Genomic DNA, 17,973 nt, shown 5'->3' with positions numbered 1-17,973 from the left:
AACCCCCGGCTTAGAAAACACTAAAATGTTTCTAAAAGCAGGGGGCAGACCAACCTCAGCTTCCCTGACGTGCAAATTAAATAGACGCGGTGATGCTTTTAAGCCATCTTCAGGCTTAAAACGGGGCTGGCAGGGCCCTTCGCTGCACTGCTCCCTTCCTGCACGGAGACGACTCATCCCACAGGCTCTGAATTTGGGATGCAAAGGACAGAGCTGCTCTGCCAGTGCACAGTCGTGGTCCTCCAGCACTGGTGATTTCTTGGGCAGCTTTTTCCCTTCTGTATCTCTTTGGGGCCATCGTGCCACATTCAGAGGCTGCCAGCGAGGACCTTGAGACTCTGTGGTGCTGGGGACCACGGCCGGGTGCTGCTCAGACCCTGTTTTTGCAAGAAGCAGAGGGTGGGGTTGAGCTTTTCCAGTGGCCCATCCCTCCCCTCGGAACTCCTGGTTGAAAAAAGGAGGAAAAGGGGTGCAGGAGATGGAGAAGCTCTCGAGGGGGACCCAAACCTTCCCACCCCCTGGAGATCGGCGAGGATGAGCAGTCCCCTCCTCATCCTCACTCACGCACAGGCTGGGTCTCTTTATTCGCTGCCTTTATTAGACTGCGGATTGCGCTTTTGTGTTTGGTTTTTTTTTTTTCTCTCTCCAAAAATCGATGCGGTTGATGGGAGCAGGTTTGCAGCAGAAGGGAGGCCGGGAGAGCATGAGGATGGTGTTTTGGGATATCCCGATCCCCCCGTCAGGCGCAGGGACAAGCTGATCCGGGGCTTTAACAGCAAGAGCGGGCTGGGGCGCTGGTGTCACTGCGTTTGGTTTTTTTTTATCTAGCTGTGGTTTTTTTTTTTGTTTGTTTGTAATTCTTGAATTTGATTAATATCGCTCGTGTCTCCAGGATAAAGTCGTGCCTGTAACGGCGATGCTCGGGCGATGCCTCTCCCCCTTCCCTCGCCGTCTGCCTGGTGCTGCCCAGTGCAGCACAAAAAGGTGAGCTGCCCCGTGTCCCCTGGCCTCGGGGCCACCCAAAGGGACCCTGTCCCCTCCCTCAATCCCAAATCCCTGCTTCCAAGATCCCGGCTTTGCTGCCAGAAAGGCTCCCCGGTCCCCAGGGAGAGCTGCCCTTTGTGATTTCTCCCCCTTCCCAAAAATCAGGGAAGCGACTGCCACTTGCCTGGGGAAGCTGTGATATTCCCAGGGCTCTTCCCAGCCCAATTTTCCAGGTTTTAACCCCGATTCCCTGGGGTTTGGTCCCATTTCTCCAGCTTGGCCAGGCCCATGGGACCGGTGTGAGGCTGGAAGGGGGTGGAAATCCTGCAAAGGTTTTAATCCCCGCTTTAATCGTTAATCTAAGCTGTCTCTTGAGCATCCCGGGGGTGCCGCTTGTGTCAGCACCCGTCTGGTGCTGGAGCCTCCCCCCAAAACAGCCCTTACAAAGCAGCTGGGCTGTGGGCTTCAAAGCCGGGGCTGTAAAATATCAGTTATCTCCCCCAAAACAGCAGTTTGGAGCAGCACCCACTCTTCCCCTTGGCCCAAAGAACCCCAGTATTTCTGTAGCCAGCTCCTTGCAGGGATTTAGGGTGGGGAGTTGAGCCGGGTTTTGGGGCTGGGGCTCTGTACCCTCCACCAACGGCCCCGGCAGCTCCCCAGACCTTTTGCGGGTGGGAGCGGGACGCTGTGGGGTTTCGGGGTAGGTTTTTTTGGGGTCTCTGAAGCATGTGGGGGTTATTTAGTGCAAAAGCTGGAGCTGGGAGGAGGATAGGGGATGGGTTTGGGGCTGGATCTCTTGTCCACAGGGTGTAGGGGACCGAGCAGGCTGTTTTTGGGAGGCCGAGGGTGGCTCACAGCGGGTACCAAGCCAGGGATGAGTTAAAGGGGGCTGGGGAGGCAAAGAGGTTGTGTCGGGGGGCTGCGGCCCAGCTTGGGGGGGGCCACATCCTGCAGGAGAGTGCGGGGCTGCTAAAACCAGCACGGCATCCACATGAAGGAGCCCAGGGCAGCGCCGGTGGCGGCCCCCGCCAGTAGCCCCAAGGCCATCTGGTCCCCGGAGACCCGGTAGGGATCCTCGCGCACGATGACGTGGGTCACCCCGGGAGCTGCAAAGGCAAAAAGCGGGGTGAGCTGGGGGGAACCCCCGAGAAATTAATCATCCGCTGGCTGGTAATAAGGAGAAGCATCAAACAAACGTTGGGGAGGGATGGGGTGAACTGGGATGCGGCCACCCACCTCCGTACTGGTGGCCGTAGTGGCCGGAGCTGATGTAGGCGGTCTGGTGGGAGTCGAGGGGCACCGTCTGGTAGTAGTCGTCATCGTAGGGGTCATAGACGTGCACCTGAGAGCGGCGGGAGCGCGGCGTGAGGCTGGTGCCCAGACTGGGGCCGCAACTCGGCTGGTGTGGATGTGCCGGTGCAGCGCCTCAGTTTCCCGTGTGCGATGGGGGCCTGAATTGTTGGGGTTCCCCCACGCTGCTGAAGGGGGGCCTGGAGTGTCCGAAATGCCCAAGTGATCACCCACCTGTGCTCGGGTCACCTGAACTGTGCCCCTGTCCACCCCCGACTGCTGACCAGGGTCCCCCTCTGCTCTGTCACCTTCCATTGGTGACATCATGAGCAGACAGCTCTATCGCTACCACTGCTCAACCTTCTTCCCCATCTGGCTCCAGGGGATTCGCTCCCCGTACCCCAATGGGTGCAGGGTCTCGGGGGGCCACCCCGAGCTCAGCATCGGCCCTGGTGCGAGGGGACTCAGGTTGGTGTTCCCTCTTTCGGGGAACGAAGCCTCACCGGGGTGGATTTAGCCTCCAGCACGGCCATCTTCCAAGCGCTGCAAATAAAACAGAGGGGACCCGGTTTTGGGGTGTGCTGGGGGGTAGGAAGTGTCCCCACGGGGCTGCCTGGCTGGACGGCAGCTCTGCCCGGCACACGTGTCCCCCTTCCTCCCTCCTGGCCGTGGGGCCGGCACGAAGCTTTAATTCCCTGTTAGCCAGCGCTGGGCTAATAGGTGGTGGGGGGAAAGGTGCTGGGAGGTTCCCAGTGCCGCGGGGGTGGACACGAGGCTGACCGCTGTCCCTGGGAATGGCCCCGGCTGAAACAAGGGCAGGCAGGAAAATGGCATCTAAATTGGGGGGAAAAAGAGGGTAATGGATAAATTTCCATGCAGCTGGGATCAAGCTCAGTTCATCAAGCTCAGCTTGGCCATGGCTGAACATCTCCCTTCAGCTGAAGGTTTCTCACTTTTTATTTTTAATATTTTTTAAAAATTATTATTTTAAAATTCTATTTTTATAAAAATTAATATTTTGGGTTTTAGAGAAATAAATAAAAATGGATGTTTCTTCCTGCTGGCCATGGCCTTAAGCCAATTAGGACTTCACTTTCACACGATTTATCGCCAAATACCAATGAAAACCCTGCCCCCGTGATCCTCGGCCAGGCTGAGAGGTGACTTCTCATCCGGGAGGGAAACCCGCCCCACGGGAGACCAACTGCTTAAAAATAGCTGCTTTTGGCTCTGAATTATTCAGCAGGAAAACCAAATCTCCACCTGTGCCTATCGCCCTGCGAGCAAGCGTGGGTGTTTGAGAAAAGAGGGGCTGTGGGGGGTTTTAGCCAGGGGTGGGACATGGTGGGAGCGGGACGGGGCTCTCGTGTGGCTGAGGCTCTTTCCAGACTCGGATATTTAAGATGAAAAAGCTGCCCAGGGGATTTCAGTGCCGCCGCCGCGGGATTTTGGCTTACACGGCGTCATCCTCACTCTCGGCGCACAGCGTCGTCTTGGAGCTATCCCGCAGCACGATGGTCAGCAGGCAGTCGCGGCTCTTCCCCTCAGGTGGCTGCACGTCTGGAAGGGGCAGGATCTGGCCTCAGTGAAGGGGACACCCCTGAAACCCCCTGTCCATCCACAGCCCTTCTTGGGACAGGGCTCCAAATTACCCCCAGCACGAGCAGCCCCCCCTGTGTGCCGCTAACGAATGCAGTCATTAAAAACCTGCTCCTGCGACACCACGCTCGTAATTTGGGTTTAATTTCAGCTCTGTCTCCGCTTACAAGTTATGATCGGGCTCTCAAAGGTTAAAAGCCGACACAAGCAAAGAGCTGGTGAGCAGAAACTTCCACCCCCACAGCGGGAAGAAAATGGAAGGCCAGAAAATTGCCAAAAATCTCAGCTTTGTCGAAGTGCGAGACGCTCGCAGGGGTTGGATCATGAGCAAGAATAAAATCTTAAATCCATGAGGTTTGTTTATGCCTGTGCCTTCCCCCGGCCTCAAAGCTCAGTGGGACGCTCCACTGAGAATAAACCTTTGGGTTTGTGCTCCCATCGTGGCTTTGCCACTCGCAGCTCAAGAAAGGCGCTTTGTGTGGCAGCCGTGGGCTGCCGGGGCCGAGCCGAGCTGCCGCTTTCTTCTCCTTGTTTGTGCGAGACGGCGAGGGATGAGTCAGGGCCGTGGGATCGTGTTTTGAACGAGCACAAACCAGGAGGAGAATTTCTCCTTCCTTCCCCGTGGAAAAGCAACAGAAGAGAAGATGCAGCGTGCATCACGTGGAGGATGGCCTGGCGCTGGCTGGGAGCTAGAAAGGGGTGAATTAGGCAGCCCAGGGGGTTTTTTGGGGTGTTCTAGATGTGCACAAGCACATTTCAGACCTGCAGAGCATGAATTAAAAGGGATACAGCCGTGCTGAGAGCCCTCGGGGTTGGGGACGTGGGGCTTTGCTCACCTCTGCACTCACGGCCTGTCCTCACGTCCCGGCAGCTGTATTTGATGTGGATCCGTCCGTCCATGTCGCGCTGCGTCTCGTCGTGGTAGTAGACCAAGCTGCCGTCCAGGTAGAGGACGAACCAGTTTCTCTTCCAGCGGCGCAGGATGGAGCCTGATGGGATGGGGAGGAGGTGAAGGACTGTAGTGGGATACAGCCAGTGCGCTCACGAGACCCAGTGCCGTCCCCCAAATGTGCAGCTGGATCTCATCACCCCCTGCAAGAGCCGCTGCATCCCGCACGGATGCTCCTGGCACAAGCATCCAGGACAGCACGGCCAGGTGGCTTTAAATTAAAACAGGCTGCCAAAAACACCATCAGGGCATCTTGGCGCTGCCCCGCCGTGTGCACGGGACCAGATCCAGCCCCGGATGTGGAGCCGTGTGTCCGTTTTCATGGCAGAAGGCCCCTCTCTCTCCTCTTACGTAAATCCATGAGCGGCTGAGCTGCGATTTCCTCGCTGCTGTGGATTAACCCGCCCGGGTTGGGGCTCGTCCCCCCCCTTCCTGCCTCCTCCCGGCATCCCGTAGCCAAAATGTCTCCAGGTTGGTTTTGGGGGGCTCCCAACCTGGGAAGCACAAGGGTCGCACTTACTCTGCCGCCAAAGCCAACCGCTCTTCACCAGCGCCATGGCTGCGGGAGGGTTTTCCAGACCTGCTGGTACAGGAAAAATAACGGGGTTAAAATAGCAGCTCCCGCCTCGCCTGCGGCTTTTCCCCTGGCTCTCACCTCCTCACAGCTCCGGGAGCTAAGCGGGATGGGATTCACCCTCGTTGCCCCTTTTTTTGGGGGGGTGGGGTGGGAGGAGAGGAATGAGCCAAGCATGCAGGTTAATCAGGGTTAGACAGACATAGGATTTCATCATGTGGGAAACGTCGTGAAGGCAGGGAGGAGGAACTCCAGCCACCTTTCTTTCTGCCTTTAATCTCATTGGGATTTAGGGATTATCATCCTGTGGAGGTAAGTGGAGAAATCTGGGCTGTGTATGAAAACAGGCAGTAACTCCCCACGGCCCCAGTAACTTTCCACAGCAAACGGCAGCCACACTTGTTTGTTTTCCCTGCCTGGATGGAAATTGGTCCCTAACAAGGCCATGAAGTCATCGCTTCCCAGGTCCCCGAGCGGAGCCAACACCCCAGGGCCAGGCAGGAGCTGTTCCCCAGCCACAGTCCCCCCCAGCCACCCCTCAACCAGGGACCCTAGTGCCCCTGTGATGGGGGCTCAGCACCCTAGGACAGCTTCCAGGACCCCCCGGCTGGGTCCCCTCCTGGCCTGGGGGTGCGGTGAGGCTCAGACCTCCACCCAGTACCTCTGTGCTTCAGTACCTGCGTTACCCAGTGCCCAAATCCCTGGGTATCCGCATCCCCCTGGAGTCTGCAGCCCTGGCACCCTCATCCCCCACTGCTTGTATCCCCCTGGCACCCACATCCCCCTGGTACCTGCATCCCCCTGGTACCTGCATCCCACAGAAATCACAGCCCCTGGGCACCTACATCCCCTGGCACCCTCACCCTCCCGTACCCCCATCCCCTGGTACCCCATCCCTCAGTACCCTCGTGGCACGCTCATCCCCCCCCATATTTGCAGCCCCCCGGTACCCACATCTGTTGCCCTCATCCTCCTGTACCCACATCTCCTGGTACCCGCAGCCCCTGGCATCTTTTCCCCCCATTACCCCACGTTTTGGGGCACCCTCCTTCTGCATCTCTCTGGTACCCCCATCCCTCAGCACTGGCACCCCCTGGTACCCTCATCCCTGGTTCCCCCATCCCGTCTCGGTACCCCCATCCCCCGGTAGTCGCACCCCCGGTCCTGCCCCCATCCCGGACCCCCCGACCCCTCGGAGCCGCCCCGCGCATCCCTCACCGGGCAGAGGCGGCTCGGCGGGTCCCCGCTGCGGGCAGCGCTGCGCTCCGCTCCCGCTGCCCGGCCCTGCCCGGCGCTGCCCTCCCGCACGGCCCGCCGGGAGCTGTAGTCCGGTACCGGCAGGGGCGGGCAGGAGCGGGCAGGGCTGGGGCAGCGGGCGCTGTTGGGTAGAAGCATCCTAAGGTGCTAGCCAGCGGGAAAATGTCGGGGGTTTAGCAATTTATCCCAGAAAAGCAGATGCCCAGTGCTGGCGCGGCCGGGATGCTGCCGGGCTGGTGCCACTGGTGATGCCCACGGTTGATGCAGCTGCGACCTGCCGAGGAGTCCGGCAGCTCCAAGCCCCACTTTCTCCCCAGAGTCCCCCTTCTCCTCTAGAGATGGAGCAGCCGTGTGGTCAGAAGTTGGGTAAAAAGCTGCTGGAAATATTGAACCAACGTCAGGCGGAGGCGAGCAGTGGTGCCTGCCATCGAGGGGGTCCAGACCGGGGCTACAGGGGCTGTAAATAACCCACAGGCTGGTGGCAGAGGAGTGGGTGCCCTTGGGAAGGCTCGGCCCAAACAGGAGCCCCAAAGCCATGCCCGGGACAGTGAGGGGATGCCCAGGGTCTCCACCTCCACGCAGAGGTGGGACCGGAGCTGGGCACAGGGAGATGAGATGTTTGGGGAATGCAGGACCCTCTTCCAGTGCTGGGAATGGATCTGAGGAGGTGTTTAATACCACAATGGGATCTTGCCGGGGCAAGGACCAGGAGCACACCACTGGTAGGAGCATAAATGAGGAACAACCCAAATTTTAAGCACCTAAGTGCTCAGCTGAATTAAATTTCTGAGTGGAGTGAGTTATCCTCTGAGTTAAAATCAAGGTCTGACCTGGGTCCTGCTGGAGGTAAGAGCAAAACTATCATTGGCTCCGGAGAGAGACAGCCTTGAGTCGCACATGCTCAAAGGCTGCAGGGTTGGAAAAGCTTCTGAGTTGTTTGTTGCTGCACATTACCGGAACCCTTCACCCAGCCGTGGCTTTGCAAACCTGTTGGGAGCCAAAAAAAATGGGGGTTAGGAGAGGAGGAGAGCCCGGGATGCATCCTTGCACCCGGCCGGCAGCTGGCGGAGACGCGGTCCTTGGCCCCCAGGCAGATTTGGAAATTGCAGACTGAGGAACTGCAGGGAAAACACAAGGCTGAATTATTCAGGGAGATCAAAAGCCAGGAATCACCCAACCCCTCTCATCCATTCCCCTTCTTCCACAAAATAAGGCCCAGCAAGGAAGAGCTATAGCTTTTTTACGTCTTTCCTCTCCATACATATATGTAGGGCATGCTCAGGCAAGCGTGCAGGTATTGCCTGTAGCGGGCAGGATTTGTGCGTGGGCAGGGATGCGTTTCTATCGAAACAAGCCTGCGGCAGGAGCCCAGAGCTTCCCCCAGAGCCTCCCCCAAAGCCTTTTTTGCTGCCCGGGGAAGGAAATAGCACATTTCCTATGGCTCCAGTCGCACGCTGGAAATGGTTGGGCCTGAGACAAGTTAGGGAGAGCGATTTCCGGCGGCTGGCTGGTGTTACGCGGTTTAAAATACAAGTGAGGTTATTTATAGTCAAGGCTGGGCTGATAATAAAGATGTTTATTAAGCATCTGGCAGCCCTTAATGCAAAAAAACCCTCATCTATTCCAGCAGGCTTTTCGATGTAAAGCCCTTTCCCCTCCCTCCCTCCAGCGCTGGCTTTACTGTGGCAAACAGCAGAAGGAATTAAATTAATTCAGTGGCACGCAGGTTGATTACAAAGGAGTTAAATTGCAATCGCCCCATCGGCTGGGGCACACACACGCAGCCCCATGCATCCCTCCACACTGGTTATCGGGCTGTAAAACATCCCGGTCGTGCTAAATATTTCAGAGACACACATTTGGAAATCAGGGGCTGGGTTGGATGCTTTGTTCTGCAAAGAATTAATAAAAAAGTTCCCTTAGGATGGGATTTGAGTTGAAATTTGGATTTACTCTGAGCTATCCATCGGCTGCTGCTCCGTAGGTAGACGCGTGCCACAGTTTGGTATAAATTCTTCTCAAAGATTTTTCCGCCACGTTATTGTGAGCTCTGCCACAGGACCGGAATAATTTGTCTCCTTGACAGCAAAAGGACACACCGCCGAGTGAAATAAATAGATGCTCTATTTAAAATGGCAGCAGATTTTCATGGGGTTGAAAATCTATAGCACCATACTAACGGGTTCTGCTTGGCTGCAGCCCCCGCTCGGCTGGCGGATAAGACATCAAGTTTATTCCAAGAAGGAGAGGAGGGAAACAACAACAATAATAACAACAATTAAAAAAAGAGCAGAAATGTAACCCCCCAGGGAGCAAACATCAACCAGCCCACGTGTTTGTGATGGACAGGCTGAAATGGCAGGTGTCGGGGATTGCAAGCCAAAGGCGGTACCATTAAAACATCGCCGAATCGCTCTGCTTTCCTCTGGGGAATAAAAATGATGCTGGGTGGGGGGATTTTGGGGGCTTGGTTTATTTACTTTTTGGGGCTTGGTTTATTTTCTTTTGCAAATTGGGTCAGTTTTGTGGGGGTTTTTTTGGGGGTTTTTTTGGTTTTTTTTTGTTTTTTTGTTAGATGGAATAAATTTGGCGCACACTGGGTGGAAATGGTGACCTGAGGAGCCAGGAAGTTATTTCCAGCCGGCAAAGCTGCCCAGGTGGAAGAAGGAAGAGGATGCAAGGTGGCAATGGACTCAGCCCCTTGCTCAGGGGAACCAAATAATGGATTTCCTCCCATTTTCCATAGCAATTGGGTGCTGCTCAGTAAAAGAGACAGACTGTGAAACTTCCAGTTTGTTTTTCCTCCAGCTGGGCTCTGTCTGTGTCTCACCTGGGGCGGGGGGGGATGTTACAGCAAGAAGCTGTCACAGAGCGGTTGCTCGGTGCCTGGTGGAGACCTTCCCCCCATCCTAGCCAAAGCCTTGGATTTTGGGTATAAAACAAAGGATTTTTGAAACTCTTCCCGCATCTCACATGATGTAGGAAACCAGCGTCTCCCCCGGTGGGTCTCCTCCTGCTCTGGAGGCAGATGGACAGAAGCTCTGGGGGTTTGGACCCTCTGTCTCTGTGCTTGAACCTGGGGAGAGCCACAGGTGAGGACACCCCAACATTTGCTCTTTCTCTTACTAACACACATTCACTGTTGGGACAGGTTGGTACCTGGCTTGCAGGGGGGGCAAAACCCCCACGGTGGGCTGTCAGAGGCCCCAAATCCTGCTGGAGGCTCCTTTTACAACATTGGGCATCACTGTGGCTGAGCATGTCCCATCAGTGCTGCCAGCACCCTCCTCACTGTGGGAGAAATGTGCAAGGGGAAATGTTTCCTTTGAAATGATTTTTCACAACAACCCCCCCCCGCCCTGTGCCAGCATGTCCAAGGGGTGAGAAGCCGAAGCGAGGCAGCTCGGGTGTGACCCTTGCCACCCCTGGGACACTCCTGGGAAACCCCCGTCCCAATTCCCTGATTCCCCAGGGGAGTGTTGGCCATAGATTGCTCAGGAAACAGAATTGCCAGCATAAAACTTCAGAAAAAGCCAAATACTTCAAACAGCAATGAGCATTGTGAAGGACTGAGGAGGGGGACACAGGGACCTGGATGAAGACCAGTAGGAATTTAATTCTCTACCTCCCAGACACCAGCACTTTCCCAAAATGCTCCTTTCCCACCCTAAAACAGGGTGCTGAGCTGCAGTGATGCAGTTTGCACCCACCTCATAGCCGTGTGTACCAGCGGCTGCTGCCGGTCCCTCCTAAAAGGTTTCATATGAATTTTTCACGCTCGTTCCTGCATGAAAAAATTAAAGTGCTCGTTTGCGTTTCTGGAGAAGGGCCCTTTCCCCCTCCCCGGGCTGCAGGGGGGCCAGCAGCCACCTTCCCCAGTTATTGTGGGGGTGCCTGCCCCCCCCATGAACGTGGGGCGAAGGGTTTCAGCAGGGAAGTGGGGACGTGAGGAGCAGGTGATGCTGGGGTCTGCGCCTCGCTGCTGCCAGGGACGGTGGGGGGGACAGGGAGGGTGGGGTTTTTTTGGGGGGACACACGCGGCAGAACGGGCTGTTGGCGGGGAAGGGGGCGAGAGGCCGGTTCGGGGCGTGAGGAGAGGGGACGGGGCAAGGCCACGGCAGGAGCAGGAGGCGGGCGGGGAGGGCTCAGGCCAGGCCCCGAGGCTCTCCCTTCCTCTCCCGCCGCTGTCGGCCCGTGGCTCCGTCCTCGTCGGATGGCCCGGGGACCGTTTCCCGGTGCCGGGCCAGGCCCCGGGGCCCGCAGAGCCCCGCGTTGCACAGCCCCAGGGGGGAACCCGCCGCGGCCCGTGTTCTCCCCTCAGCCCGCGCGGACTACAACTCCCGTCAAGCCCCACCATACTACAGCTCCCGTCATGCCCCGCCGTACTACAACTCCCGTCACGCCTTGCTGCCCCGCCCCGCAAGGCCCCGCCGCACTACAGCTCCCAGCAGGCAGCGCGCCTGCACTACGCCTCCCAGCACGCCCCGCGCCCGCCCGGGCCCAGTCTCCCTCCCCACCCGTCGCACGGACTACATTACCCAGCGTGCTCTGCGGCGACCGCCCGGCGCCCAGCCGCGGCGGCGGCGCGCGGGGCATGCCGGGAGCGGTAGTCCTCGCGGCGCCTGTAACGGTCCCGCTGGTGGTACTCCCCCCCCTCCACCCCCCCCGCCCGCCGCCGCCGCCCCCTCCCCCACCGGCTGGCGGCTGCGGGCAGAGGCAGGAGCCGCCGAGCAGGCAGCGGGAGGAGGGGGAGCGCGCTGCCGCCGCCGCACCGGCAGAGGGGACGCCGCCGCCGCCCGAGCAGCCGCAGGTGAGGCGGCGGGCGGGGGGGGGGGGGGGACGGGACGGACCCCCGGAGGGCGACCGGCAGCGGCGGCGCTGAGGGGGGGCTGCGGACGGGGGAGGTGTGTGTGTGTGTGAGGCGGCGGGTGACAGCGGCGGGGAGGAGGGGGGTGTGTGAGGGGACCGCGGAGGAGGGGGGGGGGGTCAGCTGCGAGTCGTCCCCCCGCTTTCCCGGAGGGGACGCGGCCGGGACCGGCGATGGCGTGTGGAGGGGGGGGGGAGCATCCTCTCAGTACGGGGCTTTGCGTGGCCCCATCGAGGGTGAGGGTCACGCGTGGCAGGAGGAGAGCCCGAGTCGGTGTGAGGGGAGACCACCGCCCTGGGGAGGGTGAGACCCGGCCCCCGGAGCCTGTTGTGTCCGTGTCCCCCCCGGGGCCTGTTGTGTTCCCCCCCCTCTCCCGGAGCCCGGGGTGTCGTCCCCCCCCCCAGCCTCTGTGGCGGGGTTTGCCTTCAGCCCCACGGGGAAGGAGCGGGCTCGATGCCCCCAGGTTTGGGCGTGGGGGACACGGCGATGGTCAGGGGGAGCCTGGGGTCACCTCACCAGCCGCCCTTTGGGGCGTTGGGTCCAGGGGGAGCCCGCCGAGGAGCCACCACCGCCGGGTCCGAGCCAAGTTTCACCTTCTTCTCTTCGTCTGGAAGAAGGGAAATGGAGTGACCGAGCTCACAGGGGATTTTCTTCTGCGTGTCCAGCTTTCAACCCTCAGGGGATGTCGGTGTGGGGCTGGGGGACGCGGGTACACCCCAGAGATGGGGGATACCGCCGCTTCACGGCGTACCCACCGAAAATTATTGAGAGGGGCACGCGGGGACGACGACGGCGGGAGCGATATAGGGAATATTAACGAGCCCGCCAGCAACTTTATGGGATGGGAAAGGCCAAGTTGCGTCCGTCTCCCTCGTCCCGCTCCCTTTTGCTGGGGGGGGTGTGTGTTTAAAAATGGCCCAATTTTGATGAGAAGGGGGATGTCAGCGTGCAAGATCTGTAGCCTGAAAGCAGAGCGCGCAAGGTTGTGAAATGTAAGGCGGCGTTATTTTTTTTTCTCTTTAAATATTCGAGTATATTTGTGAAAGGGGTGATTATTATTTTTTTTTTTTATTTGGTAACAATTGCTTGAATACTTTGTTGTTGGCGTTGTGGTTTTCAGGGCAATGAAGTCCATGGCTATATTGCGGGTTAATAATGCCAAAAAGGTGCTTAGCTTCAGTCCTTTATAGAAAACCGAGACGCCTTGAAATATGGAAATGAAATAAATATTGATTATCAAAAAAAGGTTTTGTACTGTGTGGGATTTTTGGGGTTTCCCCCCCCACACACACACACACCCCGTGATGATAAGCTTTCAGGTTATGGCTTGTATTTCCATAGACTGAATTTCATTCAGGAGACATTCATGTAGTGCTGAATGCTGTCAAATGTAGAAAAATGAGCAGGTTGAGTTTTTTTTTTCCCCCCTCTCCTGGACAAAGACATGTTGTACTAACCAGAAAGGAACCCCAAGTGATTCTATTTATGTTTTAATCAAAATATGATTTAAGATGCAGTGGTGTGTTTATTCTTGCTGTTAAATAGCGATGGAGGAAGCTAGAGTTGGTTTTTGTTTTTTTTTTTTTTTTTTTTTAAAGGAATGCGAATGATGGAAACATCTTTAGGGAAACATTTTGCTGGACTTGATTGCATCAACCGCGTTATTTCATGAAATGTTAACTGTGAAGTGGTTGTTGATTAGAACTCAAATTGAGGAGTGATGTTGTGCAATGTAAAGAAAAAGGAAATTAGTACTCAGAGGCCAAATGCTTTTTTTTTTTTTTTTAGTTCTTTCGGATTTTGATTTTGAATTTTAACTGTTTCATGGATTCTCTTGATCTTTATGGTTGAGTACATAACCCCTCCCCAACAACTATGGTCTGAATAGTTATTCTTGCTACATATATGTAGTCATTCAAAGGACTGGTAGCAGTTAGCATGTATTTTTTGGACGAAATATGTATTACATCTGATTAACTTTTGTCGTGGAAGTTACAAATATCAACTTACCTAGTTATGCATCTTAACTTTTTTTTTTTTTTTTAACCGAAGTAAATGTTCGCATTTTTCAGAGTGGATGTCTCTCTACCAAATGATGTGCTCGTAGTGGCCTTTCATTTTAATGCATGTGTGCTAAGTATTTCAGATTCTGTTCCGATATATGGGGGTTTTTTTGTGTACTCTTTGGTTGATTAAAATTCTTGGCTGTTAGTAAAGACACACTTTTTTGGAGTGGTAGATATATAACCCTTCTCCTTTGGGAACAAAGGGATTGAAAGCAAAATGACTGTGCTGTGAAGGTGTTTTGAATTTCTTCAGTAATAGGAAATATTGCTTGGAGTGAGAAACCTAAATCATACACCCATATTGCATCAAAAATAATGTGAAATAACTATGGGGTATGGTCATTTAGGGAGGACATACTGTAGAAGTCCTTTCTGATCTTAGGTGATATTCATCTCTTGGTCAGATTCGATGATAAGTCTGCATTGCAGTAGGTGAATTATTTAGGGATTTTTAAACCCCCTCTTTGCAGTTTTTTCCCCTATATCGGTAACATACCACACGGATAACGGGGAAAACCAGGAGAGAAAGGTGATACTGCTCTTGGTGCTCCTGGAAGCATTTCTCAGGCAAGTGAAACATTTCTGTGAAAGGCTGTCAGTACTTCAACTGAAAGCATAATTAAAATTGTAATTAAATTGAGTCTAAATTTAATTATCTGATCTGTCTAGAAGAGCTTGTGAACCTCGGTTTGGATGCGTAGGTGCAAATGCAGCCACTTTAGGCAAGGGAAGCGTGTGTTTAATCCAGGTTAGTGTCCGCGTTTGGTAAGTTTTCAAAGGCGACCGCCGTGAGGTTGGCACTGATCTCCTTTCCTGGGAAGTGGGACGTTCGCAGATAGGATGGAGCTCCTGGGTCACCAAGTCCGTGACAGCCAGCAACTGTGGAAAACATAATTCAATCTTGTTTTAAACCCGGGTGTTTTTCTGCTGCTGCCTCTGGCAGAGGAGTGTTTCAGACCTTTATCCTCTGGTAGTTAGAAGCCTCCATGTTTCCACCCAGGAACTCTGCCGATTTCCAGCTCTCAAGCGGTTGGTAGCAGTTGATGAGGCTGTCAAAAGGGAAATACAACTTTTATATCTTCCTTTCTGAGCTCACTCTTTCCTTCAGCTGAGATTATGATCTTCATTTGTCTTCCAGTCATGCCTTTTGGGCTTGATTGTATCTGCAGAGGCCCCCGATTTCCCTTTCCGCAGCACAAGTGCTCTGTGTACTTTCTGTTTCCTCTGCAATCCATAAAGTCTCTCCTCAAACTGCGGCATTTTGATCCTGAATTAGCTCCCCTCGCGCTTGCTGACGTGCTCCGCTCAGCTGTAGCTTTTTCTCGGGCGGCTGTGGATGGTTGAGCCCCATCTCCTCGTGCCGTGGAGGTGCTCGGGCTGACCCTCGTCACAAGGCGAGAGACGTGCGATGTCCTGCCAATCTCTTCCTCCCAACGCTGATACGACAAAGAAGTATTTGAAGCATCCCCTAGAGAACTGTGTTGTTAATCAACGTGCTTGGGGAGGAGCGACTCTTGCATCGCTTTCAAAGTGCAAACAAGGTAATTTTTGTACAGCGCTGTCTTTGATTTATTTGCGGGTGAGATCGTGTGTCTGAGAAGCTGGCTGCGAAGGAGAGGTTCGTAACTGTTCACGTTGGTCTTGTTTCTTAATGTACCATGATCTTTCTAATCAATTAGACTCAATTTTGCTGCTTAAAATCTGTAAGTCATCATGTTCAGTCCATCCATATTTGATCTAAAATGATTGAATGAGACAAGTGTTCTCGTCGTATTCCACAATATTTTTCCAAACTACATAAACAGCATTTTTTTGCTGATTCCAAGTGCCAATCGATAAGTCCCATCCGATGTTACTGGATTCTTGTATGCTGTTGTGCATCTCTTCGATAAATAGATGAAGATTTTTGTTTCAGTGACAATAAATAAAATCCACCTATCCATTTTTTGCCTGGTGACGGTCTTTTAACTCTTTGAATTAAAAAATATTGGCTCTTAATCTGTCACTTTTTAGAACTGGGAATAAATTTTCAAGAATTATTTCCGTGTGACTCGGCTACCTGCCAGTTGAAGGGATGCCGTTCTCCAGAGGTGTCTAAATTGTGTTACCTTCTTGTTCCTTCCACTCAATTGAATCATTCTGTTTCTATTTTTGTGTTGAAAACATTGAGATCACTAAATCTGAGAGGAAAATGTCAGTGGCAGTGCTATGTTTATTTATGCAAATTTGTGTAAACCCAATTTCTTGAGGAAGTAAGGATGATGTGATCGCATTATCTACCTGCCCACCAGTAATTCTGCGCCCCCTTTGGCACTTTGATCCAGATTTCAAAGGGCCATAGATGTAGAAGACAATCTAGCTTTATTTATTTTTTTGTTAAAAGTTTTGAGAAAGTTGACTGCTGGGCAGAGGGGAGAGAATAAAATCAGTGATTCCACCCAGGGAACAGGGTTCATAACAGTTCCCCTTATTTTTCCAGGAGACAGCATCTCGCTGGCCGGTTAGGTCATGCGTAGCTGGAGCACATGTGGTCCTTCGCCAAACCAAGAGATAGGGGCTGTGGGAGGGAGTTTGGGAGAAGTTTTGAGCAGGTGGAGAAGAGCTTGGAAGAATTACGTGGGTGGTGGTTGATGGCCTTCATGTAAAAGTCAATAGGAAGTGCGTGCTTGTTTGTCTTGCTGATTTTGGAGCCACATAAAATCATAGAATCACAGAATGGTTTGGGTTGGAAGGGACCTCAAAGACCATTTAGTTCCAACCCCCCCTGCCATGGGCAGGGACACCCTCCACTAGCCCAGCTTGCCCAAAGCCCCATCCAACCTGGCCTTGAACACTGCCAGGGAGCCAGGGGCAGCCACAGCTTCTCGGGGCAACCTGTGCCAGGGCCTCAGCACCCTCACAGGGAAGGATTTCTGCCTCACATCTCATCTCCATCTCCCCTCCTGCAGCTTCAGGCCATTCCCCTTGGCCTGTCACTCCCTGCCCTTGTCACCAGCCCCTCTCCAGCTTTCCTGGAGCCCCTTTGGGGACTGGAAGGGGCTCTAAGGTCTCCCCGCAGCCTTCTCTTCTCCAGGCTGAACAAGCCCAACTCTCTCAGCCTGTCTCCAGAGCAGAGGTGCTCCAGCCCTCGCATCATCTCCGTGGCCTCCTCTGGCCCTCGCTCCAACAGCTCCATGTCCTTCTTGTGCTGGGGACCCCCGAGCTGGACGCAGCACTGCAGGGGGGTCTCACCAGAGTGGAGCAGAGGGGCAGAATCCCCTCCCTTGATCTGCTGGTCACGGTGCTGGTGATGCAGCCCAGGACACGGTTGGCTTTCTGGGCTGCAAGCGCATGTTGCTTGGTCATGCCCAGCTTTTCATCTACCAGTAGCCCCAAGTCCTTGTCCGCGGGGCTACTCTCAATCCCTTCATCCCTAGCCTGTCGAGTTGCCCTGACCCAGGTGCAGAACCTTGCACTTTGGCCTTGTCGAACCTCATGTGGTTCACATGAGCCCACTTCTCGAGCTTGTCCAGGTCCCTCTAGATGGCATCCCATCCCTCAGGCATGTCAACCGCACCACTCAGCTTGGCGTCATCTGCAAACTTGCTTGCACTCAATCCCACTGTCTATGTCATTGATGAAGATATTAAGCAGTACTGGTCCCAGTATGGACCATTGGGGACACCACTTGTCACTGATCTCCACCTGGACATTGAGCCATTGACCACTAGCCTCTGGATGTGACCATCCAACCAATTCTTCATCCACCAAACAGTCCACCCATCAAATCCATGTCTCTCCAACTGAGAGAGAAGGATGTTGTGGGAGACTGTGTCAAAGGCCTTACAGAAGGCCAGATAGATGACATCTGTAGCTCTTCCCTTGTCCACTGATGTAGTCACTCCATCACAGAAGACCACTAGCTTGGTCAGGCAGGACTTGCCCTTGGTGAAGCCATGCTGGCGGTCTCGAATCACCTCCCTGTCCTCCACAGGCCTTAGCATGTATAGGACATATATTTTGTATTGTTGTGCTCTGATATATTGATGCTTTGCTTTGTTGGGTGGATAATCTTGACATGGGATTTCGTGTTTATTTACCTGTTGGTTTGAATGGGTAACAACAGGAAGAGTTGTGAATTTTCAGGCTTTTCTTTTGTTGAGAGGCAGGCGTACTTTGCGATGGGTGTCTGAAGCAAGAATCCTAGACCCATAATTAAGATCCCAGTCAAGGAAGATCCAGCTCTTCAAATATATCCAGCATTTGCAGATCTTCTCAAATTTGTGGAAGCTCTTGAGTATGAAGCAGCTTTTGGGAACCAGGCCATTTTTTTTTTTGTTTGGGCTCCAAACAGGAACATCAATACACAAATCCACTTCCAGATAGAATTTTAATATATAACTTCACT

General features: G+C 54.2%; 2 protein-coding genes across 9 annotated transcripts in view; one reads left to right on the top strand and one right to left on the bottom strand.

The window, feature by feature from the left end:
* Window positions 1-576: 576 nt before the first annotated feature.
* PLEKHB1 (pleckstrin homology domain containing B1) lies at window positions 577-10,970 on the bottom strand. 4 transcript variants are annotated; one of them, XM_054835413.1, is made up of 10 exons: window positions 10,364-10,970; window positions 9,813-9,944; window positions 9,627-9,729; window positions 7,484-7,640; window positions 5,343-5,402; window positions 4,710-4,862; window positions 3,732-3,834; window positions 2,778-2,817; window positions 2,221-2,326; window positions 577-2,090 (listed from the first exon to the last, which is right to left on the bottom strand). In XM_054835413.1, exons 5-10 carry the CDS (start codon window positions 5,377-5,379, stop codon window positions 1,954-1,956), a joined length of 576 nt encoding a protein of 191 aa, XP_054691388.1. In that variant the 5' UTR covers window positions 5,380-5,402; window positions 7,484-7,640; window positions 9,627-9,729; window positions 9,813-9,944; window positions 10,364-10,970; the 3' UTR covers window positions 577-1,953. The 4 variants fall into 4 exon arrangements, with proteins under 4 accessions (XP_054691388.1, XP_054691406.1, XP_054691381.1 ...); XM_054835431.1 differs by lacking the exons at window positions 7,484-7,640; window positions 9,627-9,729; window positions 9,813-9,944; window positions 10,364-10,970 and adding an exon at window positions 6,615-6,768 and having other exon boundaries at window positions 5,343-5,405; XM_054835406.1 differs by lacking the exons at window positions 7,484-7,640; window positions 9,627-9,729; window positions 9,813-9,944; window positions 10,364-10,970 and adding an exon at window positions 6,615-6,698.
* Window positions 10,971-11,272: 302 nt separating this feature from the next.
* The window catches only part of FAM168A (family with sequence similarity 168 member A), a 218,205-nt gene continuing 211,504 nt past the window's right edge, over window positions 11,273-17,973 (top strand). For 2 of the 5 annotated variants that reach the window (XM_054829249.1, XM_054829259.1), the window contains exon 1: window positions 11,275-11,463. The gene's annotated coding sequence lies outside the window, so the exon portion shown is untranslated. Of the gene's footprint in view, window positions 11,464-14,893; window positions 15,128-17,973 lie in introns of those variants that run through there. The other 3 variants (XM_054829276.1, XM_054829285.1, XM_054829268.1) reach the window with 3 other exon arrangements.

This window comes from Grus americana, chromosome 1, assembly GCF_028858705.1.
Source record: "Grus americana isolate bGruAme1 chromosome 1, bGruAme1.mat, whole genome shotgun sequence".
Taxonomy (NCBI): Eukaryota; Metazoa; Chordata; class Aves; order Gruiformes; family Gruidae; genus Grus; species Grus americana.
Note: the sequence above shows the minus strand (reverse complement) of the source record. Positions and strands in the feature narration are given on the sequence as shown.

Coding starts and splice junctions, on each gene's coding strand:
- PLEKHB1 (XM_054835413.1), bottom strand. CDS start 5,379: ATGGCGCTGGTGAAGAGCGGTTGGCTTTGGCGGCAGA. Junction 4,863..5,342: donor CGGTTGGCTTTGGCGGCAGA/GTAAGTGCGACC, acceptor CCATCCCATCAG/GCTCCATCCTGCGCCGCTGG. Junction 2,818..3,731: donor GAGAGTGAGGATGACGCCGT/GTAAGCCAAAAT, acceptor TTTTATTTGCAG/CGCTTGGAAGATGGCCGTGC.